The following is a 21,202-nucleotide window of genomic DNA, read 5'->3' as shown; positions in this document are numbered from 1 at the left end:
CCTGCTATAGAATCCCCCCCATATTCAATTTTTCTGCTCTCCAGGTACCATGCAGGCAAACCACCACTTGCTCATATTTGTCTTTGGTGTTGGTTTTGGTTGGTTCAGATGACCTTTCCAAACTTTGACTCACAGCAGTGGCATTGATGATCAGCTGGTTGCCTAGAAATGCATCTAGGCCTCCCTTGATATACAGGTGTCCAAGGATGAGCATTAGTGTGAAAGTTGTGACAAGGCACATGACACATGTGACCACAATGAAAGTCAGCAACAACTGAAAAAGGCAACACCCCTGTTCATGGCATAACATCACCCCCCCTCTAAGGTCCTCAGACCCTTGAGGACAAAGGGTGTGAACTATCAGTAGGAGCAGATGTGAGCAGTCAGCAGGTGGTGTGAGTATGAGAGCAGGTATGCATGTCAATGGGTGACAGAGAGGACAGCTCCTCGAGCATGGGAGTCCAATGTGACCCTCTTCCATTCTGACAAGACCAGTGTCCCAGGTAATGGCACTGGTAGCATGCATGATCCCAGAGAACATGTCCCTTGGTGTCACACACCAGAGGTGTTTGGTGACTTGGACATAGATAATGCTGATGAATGGAGATGAAAAGACTAGAGCCCTAATGTGAAGAAAGACAGCCAGGAACATTGGCAGTCATCCTTCACACAAGACTGAGTTGTCAGTGCCAAAGAAAAGAGAAGGAAACAGGTTAAGCACCTATAAAAATTCTTAGCACCCATGTATGGCATTCCAATTTTTGACATATCTCCCCTATTTCCACAGATACTGATGCCATTCCCACACTTGCTTATAATGCTCTGCCATGTGATCCCACCTTCCAAAGTTGGGAAAGATCCTTGCACTCCACACATTTCTACAGCACTCCTTCCAACAGATGCTCATTTTGCTAATTCTTCTGATATGGCCACCTCTACATCAATCATCTTGCTTGTCCCCTTTGCTAGAGACCATGGCTATGTATATTTACCAGGGGTTCCTACTAGCTTCCATCCTGAAGCATCCTGGTACATCCCATCCTTGTCTGCCACCTCTCAGCCCATCCAGCTTGGACAGCATGTTCTTTTTGTCAGTATGATCTCCAGGGGGATGTTCTTTGGTTGCCTCAGGTCTGTCATTCAGTTAGAAAGGTCTTATGTGGTTGTTTCAGTCTCTCCAGTCCAAGAAGCATATGAATCCTTCCTCCCTGCTCCCTGCAATGTCTTCATACCAGTCTCATCCATCATTCTTCCAAAATTGTGACAGCTACAGTATAATCTACTGTTCTCCACTCTCCCTGATCACATCCATGAGGAGTATGATGCACATCTTGCCCTCTTGCTGCAAGATACAGCAGAGGATGCTCCCCCTTCATCCTCTCTTCCAACTGAGTCTCATTCATGAATTTTTATTTGCTTCACTGAGAGGACAGTTGGGGGGGAAAGTTTCATCACTGGAGCATTCAAATACCCACTGATCCAGCTTTCAATGGCAAAAATACAGGGCCTTTGAGACTTGCACACCAGCAACATAACTTCCATGTGCCTCTGACCAGGTTCTCTCCTTGTCACAGCCAACAGTGATGCACATGCATAGATACACCTTATCCTTCACCATTCTTCAATCTTTATACAGCAGGTTGTGCTACTCAGTGCATACAAGAGTGACCTGTCATGAACTCCAATGTAAGATCACAAGAGCATGTGGGAGTAGTGCATACAAAGTCTGCAAAGATAAAGACTATGGAAAGCTGGACAATCACACTCCTGAATGGGCAAGTGCCCTCAGTGGAATACTGGAGTGTACCATGAATGTTGGACTTAGGAAGACACCAGACACTCCATGAGTGCAGAAGTTCATCACACAGTAAGTTTGCAGCACACAAGTTTGTCAGGCAGTGGGTCCACTGTATGCAGGTTTGTCATGCAATAAGTTTGTAGTACACAATTTTGTCATGCAATAAGTCCACAAGTCCACAGTACACAAGTTGCTCCTGTAGTAGAATCAGCATACAGAAGGGTGGCAGTCCATCATCCCATCTCACATTGATTGGGGATTAGTTCCTTACCACAGGAGTAGATTGTTCCGCAGGTGACAACAAGGGAATATACAGCATACAATGATGCCACATATTTGGCTGTGTGCAGACACATGGGATCTGGTGAGTGGAAACAACAGAGCAAAAAACAGGTATGGGTGTCAGCAACAAGAAGCAAGAAAGTGAATGAATGATGGTTTGAGTATGGACCACGGACCTAGCCCTACCCTGAGAGAGCACACAACAACAATGGAATTGATTATTCACACTCCCAGTCGTGGCCTCAACCTTGTCGAAGTCAGAGTCCGCCCATTTGCAGAACTGATTGCATCTGTGACACTCCTCGAACAACATAAAGACTACGTACAACTTCAGGAATGGGATGTACGGCTGCACGAATGAGTCAGCTAGACATGAGAGTCATCAGTGCACAGAGACCAAACCACCACGAAATATACTTTAATGTCGCCATAACGCAACCAAGCTTGTGTGAGACCATACCAATTGATTGGAAACCCATACCACCCAGAGTAAAGTCAAAAAGCCTATGGACAAAGATCAGTGCACATGATGGCATGATAAGGCAATCTGGGATGCATTAGACCTACTGAGGACCGACCTCGAATATCCTATCTCACCTACTGAACGATCTGTACAGATATGCGATGCTACGAGCCATCAAGACCCTATTGACAGCCTCGAAGGACAGTGGGAGTCATGAAAGTGCGACCTGAGCAAGATTGTGCAATGGTGATGCTGCAAGAGGGCTCCAGCGAGTGAGGTGACGACAACGGCATAGCTGGCAACAGCAACAGCAACTTGGAGCGACTCATGGAAGTACAGCTGACTGGAGTGGCAAGTCAGCATGACTGCCGAAGCACAGAGAATCAAAGGTAACATACCTGTGTTGTCACGAACACCCACCAAGGCTCGAAACCATCCTAATTACGGACTTAAAGTGTGACAAACTTCTGCACTCACACAGTTTCTGGTGTCCTTCTGTTTTGACTTCTGATATCTGAAATTCTTGACAACTTCTTGAGATCTGAATCAGAGATCACGAACGAGGAAAATATATCCCAGAGGAAGGGGTATAGCTTGGAACGTAGGAGACACCTGTAAAGAGAGTACCCAGAGGAGTACAAAGAGGTACATGGAGCCCTCGAAACAGGTGTGCATGAGTCCTATGGCTGCCATCACTAATAACATGGGGTCTGCATAATGGAAAGCCAGAAAAAGAAACTAGAGAAATTCAGGGAGTAGAGAAGTGCACTATACCATAGTGATGGTGAGGGGAGGAAGTGGGACATATGAGGGACTCAATGGTGGGGACAAGTTGTACTTGTACTGGCTTGTGACATGCTGGTTGTGCATCTGGGAAACAGCTACACGACATAGCTGTTGACAAGCCTTTCGTACTTGAGCAAGCCCTCTCATTGGCCAATAAGTGTTTTACCAAGTGCGAAAGGAGCACTACAACAAGTCACTTCCAAATGGAGGCATCCATATGCTGTTCATCCCCTTGGGTAGTTTTGCAGATGTGAGAAGAGTAAAACCTGCTGATATCAATTTCGTCATTGACATGCAGGAGACAGCAGTGGAAAGCCAAGCATTGAGTGTCAGATATAATTGTCCTTTAATATGAGAATTACTATACCTTACCAAAGCTCCTCTGCAAGCATCACCATGTGCTACATTTAATTTCTCCTCTTCTTCGAAGCATATGTAGTCCTTGTCTTCCTAGTCACCCAACTAGGCTCACTACCATGGAGTATTGAGAGGCAATAACCTTCAATGCAAGGATGTGGATGACCTTCCTTGATCAGTGTCCATAACCCTTCCCATAATCAAACCTGTATGCTAGATTGGTGACAGTGAATAAACAGGTCACCATCAGTTAAAGTGTTATTGTAGTTGTTAGCTGATGATGGGGGAATATCTATTGGCTCCATGCTGTGAGAGAAGTACCAAGACACAGTATCCTCCTGGCTTTGAATAGCTTTCTTGTGCCTTTGAAAAGTACCAGGAGTCTCCTGAGAGCACCACAATGGCTTTGGAGGATCTACAAAGGTATGGCTATCACAGAGGCTGGATGAGCATGTAAATCACACTGCATCTGTGGTTCTATGACTGCTAGGGCTGGCCGCTCTACAGCTAGTAAAATGATAATATGAGCTTGGGCTGACAGCAGTGCTGGAAATATGGAAGTTTACTCACATCTGCATGTCTGGCTGAGACACTTCAAATAGAACTAGGGACATGAGGGATGCATTACCTTGATTCCCCCCATGTTGGCTAATGCAGCATTGGTCAGTAATAATTTGTATTCGCTCAATCAACTATCAACTAACCCCTGATGATGACTGGTAATTATAATGGAAGAATTATTGGCAACACCAAGGCATTGCTTGGGCTTCCAGTTAGTGTCCTTTGATCTTTGAGGACAATTGCACTTTTAATTAAAGAAGGATGTTGGAATTATGACAATGTACTTGGTGGCCCCTTTTACCCTTTGTTGAAGTGGATGTATGAAAGTCTGTTGACAGATTGGAATGGCCTGGTGGATAGTCAGGATACTTGGAATCAATTCACAGTGTTATTATGCTCACATCTATTTATAGCTCCTGCCCCACAGGTGGAGGTGATGCCACATGAAAAACAACTTTGTGCACTGGCTCAATCATAGCCTAAAGGTTCCAGCTGCTTGTTCAATGGTGAAGAGTTATATATCTGCTTGCGACTAGTAGTGACCAGGTAAGTGGGATAAAAGCCAATGATGGCAGTGTGTCTGACCTTTCCAGAGTGGGGAAGCAGCAGATTGTATCTGGCTCAAACATTCCTTTGGTGACAATGAGCACACCACCTGAGCAACAGTCGATGTTATGTAATCATTGAGCATGTAGGCCAGACAATAGTCACATTTCAGCAGGAAGCAACATACATGGTCACTCAGTGCTTCAGTAGAGTTATGAAGCCTGTGTCTGGTGCATCTGATATGGTCTGATGGCATCTGCCAGTCAGAATGTCAGCTGAGTTACAGACCAGTGCAGACCAAGTAGACACCCACAGGTCGTCAGGGCTTGTAAATGAATAAACTGAGTTAGTGAAATTTTCGGAAGTGTTGTGAACTTGTGACTGCACCAAACTACGACTATGACCACTCACACTAGAGCAATGATGGCCCCACCACCCAGTATGACAACAATGATGGCTAACACCACCATTGGACAATGACAACAGCCCCACTATGATGATGTGAATGGCCATCTCTGTGGTCCCAGTTCTTTTCCTGTCCATTTGTATCACCTTTTCTTTCTGTCCAGGTATTTGTACTCATCAGCCTGCCATAGTACTGCTGCTTCACTTCTGCTTACTGAGTTACCTCTGCAACTATGTGCTTACTATCTAGTTTGAGCATTGGAACTCATTAACAGTTCTTGACTGAGAAATACAACTACTACAACAAGAGTCCATGTAAAGCCTTCATATCTGTTATGTGAACTGATCCCACTCTGGTGGAATCATGTGCACCTGGAGGACCCAGTTTATGCCATTCCTGGCCTCCTGCTTCCAACATTTAAGTGTAGCACTTGGTGTTGGAGATATATTCTCCCCTGTGTTCTGCTCACTTTGGTGCGATGTTTGGGTGCTTACATAATCACCTTAGAGCGCACATTTTACAGTAGTTTATTCACTGTTCCCTCAGTAGCTTGTTGCACTACTGAGGGTAAGCTCACTTTCACTACCAGTATTATACTTACTGATATCCTGTAGATACCTACAGGTTGGTCTAATACATCAGTAGCTTGTTGCACTACTGAGGATACCTACAGCATCCTTCAAAACTTGGCAACCCTGCCAGATACCAGAGTGTGATATACATCAAGTTAGGATGGGGTGCTGATTTGATGCAAGTCCAAGCATGGAGGAGAGCCAACTCCTGGTATTTGGTGCTTGGTGTCATCATGAGTGACATGGAGGTATGTAATAAAAATTGGTGGAGATGAGGGAAATGCCTCAAATCATCCTGCCATTCAGTAGAGTGATTCCAAGAATGACACTGGTGAGGAGAGCAGCCCTGATGCATACATTAGACCATGTGATGCCAATACCAGCCAAAACATGAACCCAAAGGAATTCCTTTTCATTCAGCTTAAGAGCTGTAAGTTTAGGTGCAACTTCACTGATGCACCTTAGTATATCACAGTCAGCTGGATTGAAGTCAATGTGTAATGTGGTTAGTGTTGAAGCAGATGAGGCCAACGACTTTAACATCTGGGGGAATGCTGTGTTGTCCTCAGGCCCTAAGTCTATGACACTGAGGTGCTCCACACACATGTGATTGATGAGGGGTGCAACACAAACTGTGGCAGCAGCTGCATCTGTGAGATGCAGAAAGGGAGTGTTGTCCAATTGACACAGATCACCACAATAAGAAAGTAGATGTAAATACTGCACATTTTTTTGCTTTGGGGAGGAAGTGGCATAGAACAGTGTGTGGTGCATTTGTGGATAAGTTTTGCAGAGTCTTGAAGTTGGCAGAACATAAGATGTGAACCAAGGATGAATGAGACAACCTGGTCAGATGAAGTTCAAGGTCTTCCAGATGCCAGAGCAGTGCAAGACATTGGCAGAGTGCTCAAAGGGCTGCAAGACCAGCATTGAACTTCACATGAAAAGACCTCACTCCTGACACAACTACATGACTTTGTGATGCCTGGGCTGCAAACTTGCCAAGAGAGTCTTCAGTTGTAAGAGTCACTATATCCTGAAGCAGCCAGACACAGTGAGATTATATCAAAGATGGATCACAAAGTAAGGCATACCCTTACAGGCATGAGCTGGGAAAGCTGTCAACCAGGATCATGTGTCATTAGCATTGGATTAGTCTGGCAAAGATGTGCAGACTACATATGTGGTTGGCTCATCCATGAGTGTAGTACCTCATGACTGAGGGTAGGGACTAACTTGACATCCAGAGCTTGAGCATTCATATACTGACATGTTCTTTGTATGTGGGCCTCATGGCAGTTGTCCCCAAATGTGCAGCCAAAGAACCTTTGAAAGGAACATGCTTCAAGCTTCAAGACAGCTCCTGCATTCTCTAATCATGAGTCTGAACTCCAACTTGCATGGGAGGGGAGAATGATATATCTATAATCTAACTTAAGTAAAATGTTCATAGCTAACTAATAGAAGATAGTGACGCCTGTCACTAGTGGCAGACACCTTGTTTATGGACAGTCATAAGTAAGTTTCTCAACCAAGTACTTACAGTAAAATAGGTACTTACAAGTCATGCATTGCACCAAACATGTGCATGATCTCATATCACAAGATAATTGATACCCAGAACCACCTTGCCACTAGTGCTGCCCTGACTCAACTGCCCAACATGAATGAGAGCATTGGGACACATGACTGCAGCTGCACTATCATTTGGGATGTTGGGCATGTAGCCACACTGCTGGCTTATCCTTCAAATGTGCACTTGACCATGAACATGACTGGATGTCCCTTGACCAAGAACACAAGTGTGAGTGACCATGGCCACAAGACCACATGGGAGTGTGTGTGAAAGTCATGAGGAGAGTTGCACCCAGCTGAGAACCACAAACTTTGTGGATGTGTCTGGAATGTCAGAGGAGATGTGAGCAGGGTGAGGACATGAGTCTTAGATAAGAGTCAACTGTGTTGTACCAAAAAGGGACCCACCAAGACAACAGTTGGCTGGCTGATGTTGACAGGTATGATGTGGTAATTTAGCATGGGTGGACTTGACTCGCCAAGGGCAGCTGTAGCAGGTGGGGAAGTATGAGTGTGATGATAATGAGGTAGTTGTGGAGCATGCACATCCTGGATGTGCCTGCAACTGACAAGGCAATGAGATATCAGACAGTTTGGGGGAAAAAATCAACAAAGCAGCAGATGGAAAGTTACCTATTCAATATCATTGTCACCACCAAATGTCCATTTGCATGTTGCAGGGTATATTCAGAGGCCTGTGAATGCACAAGCAGGACCCACAATGGCAGGTATCCCCACATGTGCACCACAATACTCAGAGGCTTGTGAGAGCACAAGCAGGGCCCACAACAGTGGGTATCCACACATGTGCACCACATGGGACCAGGTGAGTCTGACAGCATTAAGAAGAAGTTATGATGCAGCACACACAAGCAGGGGATTATGTAAGTTGCACTCAGAGAAGTCATCACATGACTGACTTTGGATTCACAACTCAGTGGAACTACAGTCATTATGTGTTGTGTGGAATTACAGTACATTCGCTAGTCATGAAATCATCTTGGGTGGGTTGGCAGGCAAAGGACAGAAGTTCAGATTTGGTGTATTCTGGTCATTGCAGTACTTATGCCTGATTGTCAGTGAGGGCACACATGAAATATAGACTCAACTAACTCATCATCCAGTTCCTCATCTTCCTCATCTTCATTTCCCTCTGCCATTTCCTCATCCTCATGAGTTGCCTCCAGTATAGTTCTTCGCAATGGTGAGCATGATGCATGAGAAAGTAGGGGGTTGCATTGTATGCCAGTCTGTACTAATATGTGTTTTGAACATCCAGTTGTTCATGTGACACCCAGAGTAGCCTGAGGGAGTTACCCTAGTACCTGGAGTTGCCTGAGGGAGCTACCCTAGTACCCAGAGTAGCCTGAGGGAGCTACCAATTGGTCATGTGAAAATGCTGCCTATGTCAGATTGTCTCACATGCTCAGCTCTGCTGTATTTCTCAGATTAATATATGTCTGCATAATATGTAAGTACTTATTACAAAGAAGGTCACACAGGTGCACATTGGGTAGAACAGCTAACCAACTTGGGAAGGGCTGCTTACAGTGGATTAAACTTTGCTTGTGTTATGCCCAAGTGTGGTGACTTCTTCAAATGGAATAGGCACAAAGCATGCAAGGGGGAGACTACAGGCTGAACTTGTTGTAACCCCTATGGCTGAGTTATCGCAGTAACTTGGCAGAGGTTCTGTCTACTGGCAAGTCCCTGAGGTTGTTCACATGGAGAGAGAATGAGAGTTAAAGCAGAGGGATGAAGCTCAGTTGCAAGCTATCGAAAAACTGCAGATACAGGTCAAAGTACATAGGATTATATACCCCTAAGTATGTGTACCACAGCAGTCATGACATGTATCCACAGTAATCAACAGAGCAATCAGACAAATAAACAGGAGTCATATGGTGTCATTTGATGGACAGGGGGGGAGACAAAGGCTATGTCAGCTGGTGCAATCAATGTGCAGTGAGGAGCCTGACACCGGATCTATAGTACAACATAAGGGCAACATAAATGAGTCAGAGACGAGTTAACAGAACAAGAAGTAAGCAAGTCATCCATCAGAGAGGGTGGTGGAACACTGAATCACAGTGGCAATGTGGTCTCAACAGGTATTGGAAATACCTTGACAGTCGGGGATCCAAATGTTCCCTGGAGCATTTGAGCCCCTAGGATGGTGACAGTTATTAGCAACACAACCAGGCACGTGACACACATGACCACGAGGATCCAAAAAAGGAAGGACCCCTGATGGAGGCATAACATCACCCCCCCCTCTAAGGTCCTCAGACCCTTGAGGATGGGCTGGAACTCGCATTGGTGGGGCAAACGGAAAGGGGTCAGCGAGTAGTATAGACACGGGAATGCATCCAAGATGTGACAGGCAATGGTGGTGATGGAGATGGCAGTTCCTCGAGGGCCAGAGTATAGTGGGAGCCAGGTCTGTTGCAGCAGGACCAATGTCCCAGGTAACAACACTGGTAGCAGGTGTGCTGGTACAGGACATGGTCAGCAGGGATGGGGTGTTGCCCTCTGAGGTAAAACTGAAGTTGATCAGTAGGGACAGGGATGAAGGGAGTTGCAGGGAGAGGATTGGAGGCATGGACAGCATTATGGTAGCTCTTGTGCATGCCAGCCCATGACACATCCTGCAACAGAACCTCCCAAGCGGAGTTATGAGTCCCTGTTCCAAGTCACACACTGACCTCTTTAAACAATTTGCCTGAGTCAATGAACCCTAACTCCACAGCATGCCACTGCTTCTCCTGATCCTGATCCATGATGTCTTCTTTTAACTTTCCTGAAGCTGATGGTTCGTCTTGCTTCAGTTTGATGTGATCCAGGAGCCAAGAAGTGGCAGGCAACAGGAACTCTCCAATCTGCTGGCTTTGTAGGTGGTGGTAAGCTCCCCCAGCCACCACCTTGGTAAGAGCCAAGGAGGCCTTCTCCAGCATGTCAATCATTATTACCTCTGACAGGGGCACTGTACTGGCAAGCTTCCTCGTGTGTATCTTTGAGACTAGCCTGTTGATCATGTCTGACACTCTGTAGATTTGAGACAACAGCCCAAAATACTCAACCTGTTCTGGTGAGCACCTGTCAATGTTGTCCCCATTGTGGAAGATGTCAAGTGCCCTAACAATGTCCAGGTAGTCACTTGCTGAGACTGGAAGTCACTGCTGGTCAAGCCAGGCAGTGGTGGCTGTTGCAAGGAGGTCGAGCACTGCATGTTGAGTGCTGTCAGAGTAAGTGGTGAAGGTGGAGCGAAGGTCAGTAGATTCGGGAGCATTGGTGGTACCACTGGTGGCTGCTGGTGTATCAGGGTCATCATCAGAGCATGCTTTACCCTTTCCCTTTCGGTTACTGTTGCCACCAAGGGGGACTCTGGCTGAGGGGGCTGGGATGCATCTGACTGAGAAACCCTGGAGTGGGCACAGTCTGCCAGCCCTGGGGACAGCAGGCAATAGCAAGCAGGGCTGCGAGTTAGGCGACGAGTACCTGGAGACATAAAAGCCAGTGGGGGATGTTGGGGGAGAGGTCAGTGCATAGATGGCGACAGGGGGAATGACCCTGTCATCTGAGGAGTACTGAAAGGATTCTGTGGGGCAAGGGAGGTCAGCATAGTCATTTTCTGTGTTGACAGAGCAAGGGGAGTCCATTTAATTTCAAAGGTGTTGGGTGAGTTTTTACTGGGAGAGGGCTTCTGATGCATGGTCTTTTATATGTTCTTTGGGCTCCCAAGTATTTGATGAATGGGGAAACCCTTTCCATTTTACCAGGTAGTGTCATTTACCTTGGTGCCTGTCAACCTTGTGATTGATGATTGACTCAACCTCCCATTCAATTTCATCATTGACAAGCTCCAGTAGCAGTGCAGATGGAGCATGTCCATACATTTCATTTTCTTGATAAGGATAGATTTTAGAGGCATGGAACACAGGGTGTACCTTCCAGGTTGGTGGGAGTTCCAGCTGGAAGGCAACTGGCAATACAGCCTGAGTCACCTTGAATGGTCCCAGATGTCACAGTGCAATCTTGTCACACTGATTTTTGATGCAGAGATGCCCAGTATCCAGGAGCACTTGATCTCCTACCTTGGGCACAACATAAGTACCTTTTGAGCATGAACGCATCAGGTCCTGTGCTTTCCAGTGAGCAAGAATGGTGACATCACGATTCAAGGCCAGCCTTTCCAATCTCTCATCGACTGAGGGTACCATGGTAAGCTGGGCTTCAGGATAGGGGGATGGGTCATAGCCCAACAGGAGTGAAAAAGGCATCATTTGATGAATGGAGTGGACCCTGGAATTGTGGGCAAACTCAGTGGACAGGAGTTTAGCAGCCCATGAGTTAGGGGCTTCAGTGCAGTACAAGCGAAGGTACCCTTCGACTTCCTGGTTCACTTGTTCACTTTCTCCATTGGTCTGCAGGTGATACCCAGTCAAGAGTTTGGTCTTGACCCCTATCAATTTGTAAAACTCTTTTGTGAATGCAGAGGTGAACTGCAGTCCTCAGTCTGAGATTACAGATTCAGGGATTCCAAAACAGGAATAAATGAACTGATGGAAGAGTCGGGCAATCCCGACAGAGTCTATAGTCTTGTGACTTGGAATGAACAAGGTGGCTTTAGTAAGGCCTTGATTGACAACCATGAGAATGGAGTCATATTTCTGTTCTCCCAAGACCAGGAGATTGGTGATGAGATCCATTGATATCTGTTGGAAGGGGAACATGGTTTTTGGGGTTTCATGTGGGACCACCAGAGGAGTTGGTGGGTGGGTAACCACCTTCATAGTCTGGCATGCCAGGCAGCCTGCAATGTAAGCCTTGATGTCCTTTCCCATACCTTCCCACCAGACCTCCTTTCTCATTTTGGTGAACATGGCCTTTTGGCCGGGATGCCCCACTGACTCGTGATCATGATAAGATCGCATGCAGTGCTGGCAATGTTCTGGGGGGTATAGCTGCATTGTTCCGAACCTTTTTGTTCCGTCTTCTGCAAGGGTGACATTATCCTTTGGCTCCAGACCTGTCGAGTCCTTTGGTGTGTCATTCTTGATGGGCTCATACAGATCTGCAGATATTGCATAAACTCCCTGAGCTCCTCTGGTTGGTGTCCTTATGGGGTGAGTGTCGGGCAGCCTCTCCTCTTTGGCTTTGCCCTCAGATGGGCAGGAGTAAGGCTTCGAGTCCTGTTTGGAACACATTATCTGAGCTGGGAGATGTCCGATCTGGCAAAGTCAGTTGATTTTTAACTGTTTTTGTAGTTTTGTAATTGAAAACGAAGGCGAAATGAGGCAAATGTGGGAACCCACCCCCTCCGAAAGCCAAAGGTCTGGCAGAAGGACTGTGGCCACTGGGGAAGGCTCCTCCGAAGTGCTCTTGCGCAAGAGAGTGTCAGCCAGGACCTGTAGGTGGCCAGCCTGCCAGGAAAACTGGATAGGGTAGGATTGGATGGTAGTGGCCCACCAAGCCTGACAAGGGGTCAGTTGTTGGGGCTTGTGGTAATACTCGAGGTTTTTGTGGTTGGTAAAGACCACTGTTGGTTTGACAGGGGAGAGCAAGTAAGGCCAGAACACCTTGAGTGCTCAGATGACAGCAAGCATTTCCAGGTCATAAACCTGGTAGCGCTGCTTGGCACCCACCATGGATTGCAAAAGATAGGAACATGGATGCCACTCATTGTCAGCTCCCTGCTGTGCGAGGACCACACCAGTTCCAAGCTTTGAAGCATCCATGAAGAGTGCGAAGGGCTTCGAAAAGTCAGGGATAGTGAGGACTGGAGAGGAGCATAACAAAGACTTGAGCTTTTCGAACACAGCATTGTGTTCTGGGGTCCATTGGTAGGACACCCCTTTCTTGGTGAGGTCATGCAGCAGTCTAGCGATGCTTGAGAAGGAGGGGATAAATTTGCGATAGAAGTTGCAGAACCCAAGGAATCTGTGGAGCCCAGTAAGATTGTCAGGGGACTCCCAGGTACTAATGGCATCAGTCTTTGTCAGCGAAGTTTCCATATGCCCCTTCCCTATGATCATTCCAAGGAATTTGATTTCTTCTGCCTCGAAGACACACTTGCTGATCATCAGGCAAAGTCCTTCTTTATGGCAAATTTCCAGGAACTCGCAAACATGAACTCGAAGCTCTTCTCTCGTCTTGGCATGGATCACAACATCATCCATGTAGCCGACTTGCTTTCCTCATTGGGAGTCAAAGGTTTTGTCCATGTAATGCTGGAAAGATGGCAGTTAGTGACACTGACCAAAGAACATCACTGCCAGTTTGAACAACCCTCGAGGGGTGATGAACACCCCTTTCCACTTGTCACCTTCCTTGACCCGAAGGTTAGTGAACCCCCAATGAATGTCAAACTTAGCATAATATTTAGACTCGACTAGTTCATCGAACAAGGCCTGGGCATTCGGAAGAGGATGGGCATACAGGATCATGAATGAATTCAGGTATTGGTAATCCTGAATTAACCTCTTCTTTCCATCTTTCTTGGCTATGAAGAACACCAGTGCTGCTTGCAGCGATGTTGAAGGGTGAATCTTTTTGCATTTTAGGTTTTTGTCCAAGAACTCATCAAGTACCTTAAGTTCATCAGGCAACATGGGATACACTGCCACTTTCCGAGGCTTGAAATCTTTGCAGAGGCAGATCTTGTGATCCAACCCAGGTCAATGCTCGGGTAGTGGGATGTCGTCTTCGGTGAACACCTTAGCAAACTCTTGGTATATTTCTGGAAGCTTGACTTCCTCTTTTCTGCTTGCTAAGGCTGCCTTGAGTTCTGTGGAGAGGGTAGTTTTATTAACTGCAATGGGGGTTCCACCCATTCTCTGTTTTTCTTCCTCTGGACAGACTCTAGAGAATCTTACTGCACTCCCTTCATAAAAAGGGACTACCTGTTTGATATACTTGTCAGAATCTTTGGTAGGTACATACCTGTCATCCCAGCATGTGATCCTTCCTGTTTCCCAATTTATTTGTGGTTTGAATTCTTTGAGGAAGGGCATCCCAAGGAGAATGTGTTCTTTTCCTACTAGCAGTCTGACATAGCACTTGACTTGAACAACCCGATTCTTGATGATGATCTTTGGGGTTGCTTTTCAGGTGACCCACTTGACATCTTTTCTGGTAAACAAGGTCATTTTGAACTTGTTCTTGACCCTGTAGGTGGTAATTCGAAGCTTCTGGACCACTCATTCCGAAATGAGGGAGACCTCAGCTCCCAAGTCGATGCAAGCCATAATTCCTGCATTGAAGTCCAGTACTACAACTCTTCCAAGGGGTGAACAGACTCACATGGTTGATTTGTCATCTATAGAAGTACATTTAGCGGACAAGATAGATACAGGACTGACAGTAGCAGGAGATTCATCAGTCCTCCTTAAAAATCCAACCCGACGGTTCTCCTTTCTTCTGCAGTTGCTTCACGATCTCTGACATAGGTAGTCTTTGTGCCATCCTCCTTGAGGACAATGCAGATTCCCAAGAGTTGTTTAACCTTGGATTTGCAACCTCGTTGATAATGACCAGCAGCTCCAAATTTGAAGCAATAATTTCTGATCCAGAATGGCACATGTTCCTTTTTTGTTTGTCAACATCCATCGCATCAGGATCTCAGGAGCTCCCGCAGTAGTGAATAAACTTGTGTTCATACCAGGACTCTTTCCCTTCTAGGATATGCTTTGTGGTGATTGCTGTTCTGGCTTCTCCTGTGCACTGTATCCACTCTATGACCATGGAAGGTGTGCATCCTGAGTTGAGAACCCACTTGTGATATTCTTTGTTTAAGCCTTTCCCAAAGAAGATCCCTGCTTCCTGTGACTCTTCTTTAAGTTGAGCCTTGTTGACAAGCCCCATAAACTCAGCGATATATGCTTCCAGTTCATGCTTTCCTTGTGAGATATCTGAAAGGTGTAGGATTGCAAGGGCGGTTTGATCGCCAGACTCGAAAGTAGCTTTGAGACATTCCACAAATCTCTGAAAGGTATCCATGTAGTAGATTGTTCCATCGAGAAGCTTGTTTTCGTTCTGATAGTTTTCGGAAAAGGAAACCATGGTGCCTTTCATCATATATGTGAGTGTGAACGAGACCTTGAGTGATTCAGTGTTGTACACGTGCTTGTTCAGGTTCAAATATCCTTCGACCTGTGTTACCCAGGTCTGCAGCCCATTGTGGCTTCTGTTGTATTCTCCGGGATGCCTGACATTAAATTCCCTACCTCTGTTGGGTGGGCAGCAGTTGTACATGTCATCAGGATCAAGTGGGGCCTTACCCTTACTGGACCCACCAGTGGGGACCTCTGGGGGGATTACCTTTCCAAAGTTCCTAGCATACCATTCACATAATGCCAAGTCCATAGGCATTCCTGTTGGAAAGGGGTTGCTACTCTGGGTATGCATTGCCTTGCGAATTTCCTCTGCCATAGCAAGCCATTGGTCTTCCAACCTTTGTCACAGCTCCTCTTCCAAGAAGGTCCTTGTAGGCATCTCAGGAGCTGATTCTCCATGACTGAGTGTCATGGACATAATGGGTGATTTGCATGCTTCTGGTTCTTCTTTGAGGACTGATCTGAAAGAAGTATCCAACTTCTGATCATCTTCTTCTTCTGAACAAAGCACGACTTCTGAATCCCTGAATTGGGATAGATATGATAACTGAGGGTTAGTGGTGGTACTCGAGGGACCTAGTCTTCCTTGTGGGATGGGCGGTAGCAGGGGATTCCTGCCAAGCCTAAGGGGTTTATCTCGAGGAGGAACAGGTGGTCTCAATTTCTGTGGGTTAGACACTTTAATGGGAAGTGATAATGAAAGCTGAGGAGGGATTTATTTCTTGAAAGAAACCTATTGGCAGTAGTGGGGTGTGTGAGAGTGGCTTTACATGTAGGGAGACATGAGTGTGAGCTCTAGGGAGGTGATCTATTAAAGCCTAATGGCTGCCTGTAGAGCAGTGGAGTTGATTTAGGGTAGAGGGGTGCTTCTCAATTTTGTTATGCTTGGTTAGAGCAGTTGAGGAGTGGAAATGGGAGAGAGGCGAGTCAGTCTTTATGTGTAGGGAGAGCAATGAGCCTTGTTTGGATAAGAGCTGGTTTGTTGAAGTTCAGTAACCAGGGACAAGTAGACTTTCATGAAGAGGTCAACAAGTCCCGAAAGCTGCATGAGTTTTTCAATTTTGTTATGCCCAAGTGCGGTGACTTCTTCAAATGGAATAGGCACGAAGCGTGTGAGGGGGAGACTACAGGCTGAACTTGTCGTAACCCCTATGGCTGAGTTATCACAGTAACTTGGCAGAGGTTCTGTCTACTGGCGAGTCCCTGAGGTTGTTTGCACGGAGAGAGAATGAGAGTTAAAGCAGAGGGATGAAGCTCAGTTGCAAGCTATCGAAAAACTGCAGATACAGGTCAAAGTACATAGGATTATATACCCCTAAGTATGTGTACTGCAGCAGTCGCAACACATATCCACAGTAATCAACAGAGCAATCAGACAAATAAACAGGAGTCATATGGTGTCATTTGATGGACAGGGGGGGAGATGAAGGCTGTGTCAGCTGGTGCAATCAATGCGCAGCAAGGAGCCTGACACTGGATCTATAGTACAACATAAGGGCAACATAAATGAGTCAGAGACGAGTTAACAGAACAAGAAGTAAGCAAGTTGTCCATCAGAGAGGGTGGTGGAACACCGGATCACAGTGGCAATGTGGTCTCAACAGGTATTGGAAATACCTTGACAGTCAGGGATCTGAATGTTCCCTGGAGCATTTGAGCCCCTAGGATGGCGACAGTTATTAGCAATGCGACCAGGCATGTGATGCACGTGACCACGAGGATCCGAAAAAGGAAGGACCCCTGACAGAGGCATAACAGCTTGGATTTTTTTTTGGGAAAATATACATACAGTTAAATTGCCCATAATGTGCTGTGGGGGACCACCAAGATACAACACAAAAAAAGTCTCATGGTGTGACCCCTGTGAGTACTCCAGCCAAATGTGTGTCACTGTTGGAGTTTATCACTTTTACCTTAGTTGTGGTTCACCGAGCACAGCATTACGTAATCCAAAAGCGGACACTTAGCAGTTTATTTTTTTTTACTGCACTAGCTTCAACCAGAAGTCTGAGGTGGGACTCCTTCCATTCATTATATTGGAACACTTACTTACCTACCTACAGTATATTCCTCTCTATAGGTAGTTAGTTGTTTAGCTTCAACCAACTTGAAGTCTGAGTATATTCCTCTCTATAGACTTGACAATCCTGCAGCTTGTCATCCTCCATGAGGTTATGAGCCCTGCTTGCAAGTTCTAATCCTAGGAAAGTTGAACATGTCAAGTCTGGTACAAAGTGTCTACTATGTCTGGTCTGTCAGCATCCACTTCTGGTCCCTCAAAGGTCCCTGTCTCTGCCTCAACAGTAACCTCTACTACACCTTCAGGTAAAGCTACTCAAGCCTCCAGTCAACTCTATGACATACCATCCCTCGAAGACAATGGTTTGAACTTCCAGATGTGGAAGTACCAAATTATGATGATCCTAGATGTCCATGGACTTTGGGAGCTTGTAGAAGGAAAGTTGAAGGCACCTGATGCAGCAGTTGATCCAGTTGCATGTGCAGACTGGCACTACAAGGATAAAGAAGCAAGGGCTCAAATCATGCTTACTCTAAAGGACGACCCACTTAGTGGTGTTCTGCATGCCACGACAGCAGCAGAAGTCTGGAAAAAGCTATGTGAGCACTATGAAGGCAAAGGGAAACAAACGATAGCCTACCTTATTGGCAAACTATTTCGTGGTGCCCTAGCAGATGACATCTTGATGGAGATGCAGCTTAATGCCATGTGGCAGAAGGCAACAATCCTAAAGTCCCTTGGACAGCCCCTTGAAGACTCTCTTGTTGCCATAGCCATGGTCATCTCCCTTCCAACCTTGTACTCAACCCTTTGCACTATACTCATGTCATCTGATGAGAAACTAACTCCAGACTCTGTCATTTCCCAAGTCTTGATAGAAGAGAAGTCTTGCCACACCTCTTCAGCACAAACTGCCCTTGTAACAAAGACACCTAACAAAAAGGGAAAGAGGAATGACAAGAAAAAGAAAAAGGCTTGTGGCTATTGCAAGAAGATGAACCATGTCAAAGATGACTGCTACAAGAAGAAGGCTGATGAGGCAGCCAAGTCCCCATCACAGGCTGAAAAGGATAAGCCCAAGGAGGACAAACTTGTTGCTAAAGTCGCACACATCTCACCTGCTGAAGACAGCACCCTATGGCTCTTCATGGCCACTGACAATGGCAAGAATCTACACACACACTGGGTCATTGACTCCGGTGCCTCTGTGAATATGTGCTGTCAGCAGAAATGGTTCACTTTGCTAAAGATGCTCTCACCCCTGCAGCCTGTAGTCATTGGAAATGGGAGCACAATTCCTGCTACTGCCATCAGATGGATCAAACTTTGTATGGATCTTCCAAATGGGAAGACCAGTAGAATCCTACTACAGAAGGTCTATTTTGTTCCAGATCTCAGCACAAACCTCCTCTCAGTGGCATACCTTGCCACTAGAAATGTCCAGGTCACCTTCATGGGTGGAACATGCTCAATCACTGATGGTACAGACACTGTAGGTGTGGGTTGTTGTCAAGGCTCACTCTACATCCTTGCAGCAAGGACTCACTCTCTAAGTCATGGAGCACTTGTCATACAAGGACCATCTCCACTACTTGACCCTACCCTTACTTTCCCAGAACTCACAGCTGCAGCACCAAAGTCTGTAGCCACACTTGACTTGTGGCATTGACGACTTGGGCATGCAAATACAAAATCTGTGCTTAAACTGGTTAAAGTGGGAATGGTTAAAGGCATGGAGCTTACTGGCACTGAGCACTCAAACTCAGTATGCCAACCTTGCCTTGAAGGGAAGCAACACCATAAGGTGATACCCATCAGGTCAAACGTTGAAAGCCCAACAGTACTCTACCAGACATACTCTGATGTATGTGACCCCATGGAGACTACAGCCTGAACTGGACACTGCTACTTTGTAACCTTCATTGATGCTCGCTTGCACCACCTTGTGGTTAAACTAATAAAATCCAAGGATGAAGTCTTCCCCTCAGTGAAAGACTACCTTGCTTGAGCTGAAGTCAAAACTGGCAAAAAAGCAAATTATTTTCAGAGTGACAGAGGTGGGGAGTATGGCTCAGATGAGTTCAAGGCCTACCTCAAGTTGAAAGGGGTCCACAACAAGAAGACAAATGCCTATACCCCACAGGAGAATGGCATTGCTGAGCAGATGAACTGCACACTTGTTGAAAGTGTGCAGGTGATGCTAAAAGACACTGGACTGCCAAATAAATATTGGGGGGATGCTATCCAGTATGTGGCCTACCTAATCAACCAATCACTGACCCATGCTATCTCCGAGGATGTCACACCATATGAAGCCTTTACAGGGATTAAGCCATTGCTGGCCCATATCTGAACCTTTGGCTGCACTGCACACATACATATACCTGAGGAAAAAAGGAAGAAGCTAGAAGCAAAGTCCTTAAAATGCATTCATCTGGGCTTTGTGGAGAACAAGAAAGCATACCTATGCTTACACCAGCCCACTGGTCATGTCTTTGAATCCTGGGATGTAGTATTTGATGAGGGAAGCACAGCAGTGGGCCTAGATCGCATCCAGATAGACAGATAGAAGAAGATCCTGCAGGCATGGTTAGTAAACCAGCGGACATAAGAGGGAATGCCCAAAAGGGCAATATGTTGCACCTGGATACCATCAGGGCTTCAGGCATGGAAGGCCATGCTCGCATGGAGTCTGATGATGGGGATCTCGAGTCTGGTGAGGGAGAGAGTGAAGATGTTGTCCATGAGGTCGAAATTGAGTCAAATGATGCACCTGATCACTCAGGATCAATGGTAGATCATTCCCCACAGCACTCAGAGGGTAACATGCCAGGCAGTGGCTGGAGTCCTAAAAAAGCGCTTGAAACAGCCTCAAAACCATCAGTAAAGCGAGATAGGACGATGCTGAAACCTACCATGCATAAAGCGACACCCCTGCAGCCCTATCCAACTCCAATTCTGCCTCGAGAGACCCATAGGTCCACCAGAACATGAAAAGTGCCACCTAGAGATGTCGATTATTGCTTTTTCATCAATTCCTATGACAGGACAACCTTACCTAGTCAACAGCTTGAGGTGCCAGAGGGTTCAGGTGCAGAGAGTGAGGGTGGAAGCCCCATTGATGAAGTCACTCGAGAGCGAGAGCATGTGTGTGGCAACAGTGAGGCTGAGGTGGCTGAGATGAATGAGGAAGTGGCTTACAAAGCATCCACAACACATGACAATGAACCTCACTCATTCAATGATGCAATGTGATGCACCAATGCAGATCAGTGGTATGCTGTGATGATTGATGAATTACAAACCTTTAACTCCATTGGACTGTATGAGGAAGTTGCCCTGCCTCCTGGCCATAAACTGATTGACTCAAAATGGGTCTACAAGATCAAGCAAGGGCCAACTGGTGAAATTGAGAGGTACAAGGCTCGTTTGGTAGCCAAAGGCTTTACACAGGTACATGGGATTGACTACATGGAGACATTTGCACCCATCACCAAGTTTGCAACCATCTGCATACTCCTGGTGCTTGCCACTAAGTATAATCTTGAAATTCATCAGATGGATGTTAAATCTGCATTCCTAAATGGACTATTAGATGAAGAAATATACCTTCACCCCCCTCCAGGCTTTCCTCCTGACAGCAACAAAGTCTGGCAGCTGCTACGAGTGCTCTATGGCCTTAAACAGGCCCCCAAGTCATGGTACTCTCATCTTCAGACTGT

The 21,202-nt window shown here is 46.2% G+C and overlaps 1 protein-coding gene across 1 annotated transcript; it reads left to right on the top strand.

Annotated features, from left to right (window-relative positions):
- Positions 1–5,562: 5,562 nt before the first annotated feature.
- On the top strand, positions 5,563–6,272 carry F5J12DRAFT_787249 (uncharacterized protein; the record flags this gene model as incomplete). Its single annotated transcript, XM_051743608.1, has 5 exons — positions 5,563–5,685; positions 5,749–5,766; positions 5,873–6,019; positions 6,081–6,201; positions 6,247–6,272. The coding sequence occupies 5 exons, from the start codon at positions 5,563–5,565 to the stop codon at positions 6,270–6,272; spliced, it is 435 nt and encodes a 144-aa protein (XP_051594473.1).
- Positions 6,273–21,202: the final 14,930 nt, after the last annotated feature.

This window comes from Pisolithus orientalis (genome assembly GCF_024613125.1).
Source record: "Pisolithus orientalis strain OTSU chromosome Unknown F5J12scaffold_95, whole genome shotgun sequence".
Taxonomy (NCBI): Eukaryota; Fungi; Basidiomycota; class Agaricomycetes; order Boletales; family Pisolithaceae; genus Pisolithus; species Pisolithus orientalis.
Note: the sequence above shows the minus strand (reverse complement) of the source record. Positions and strands in the feature narration are given on the sequence as shown.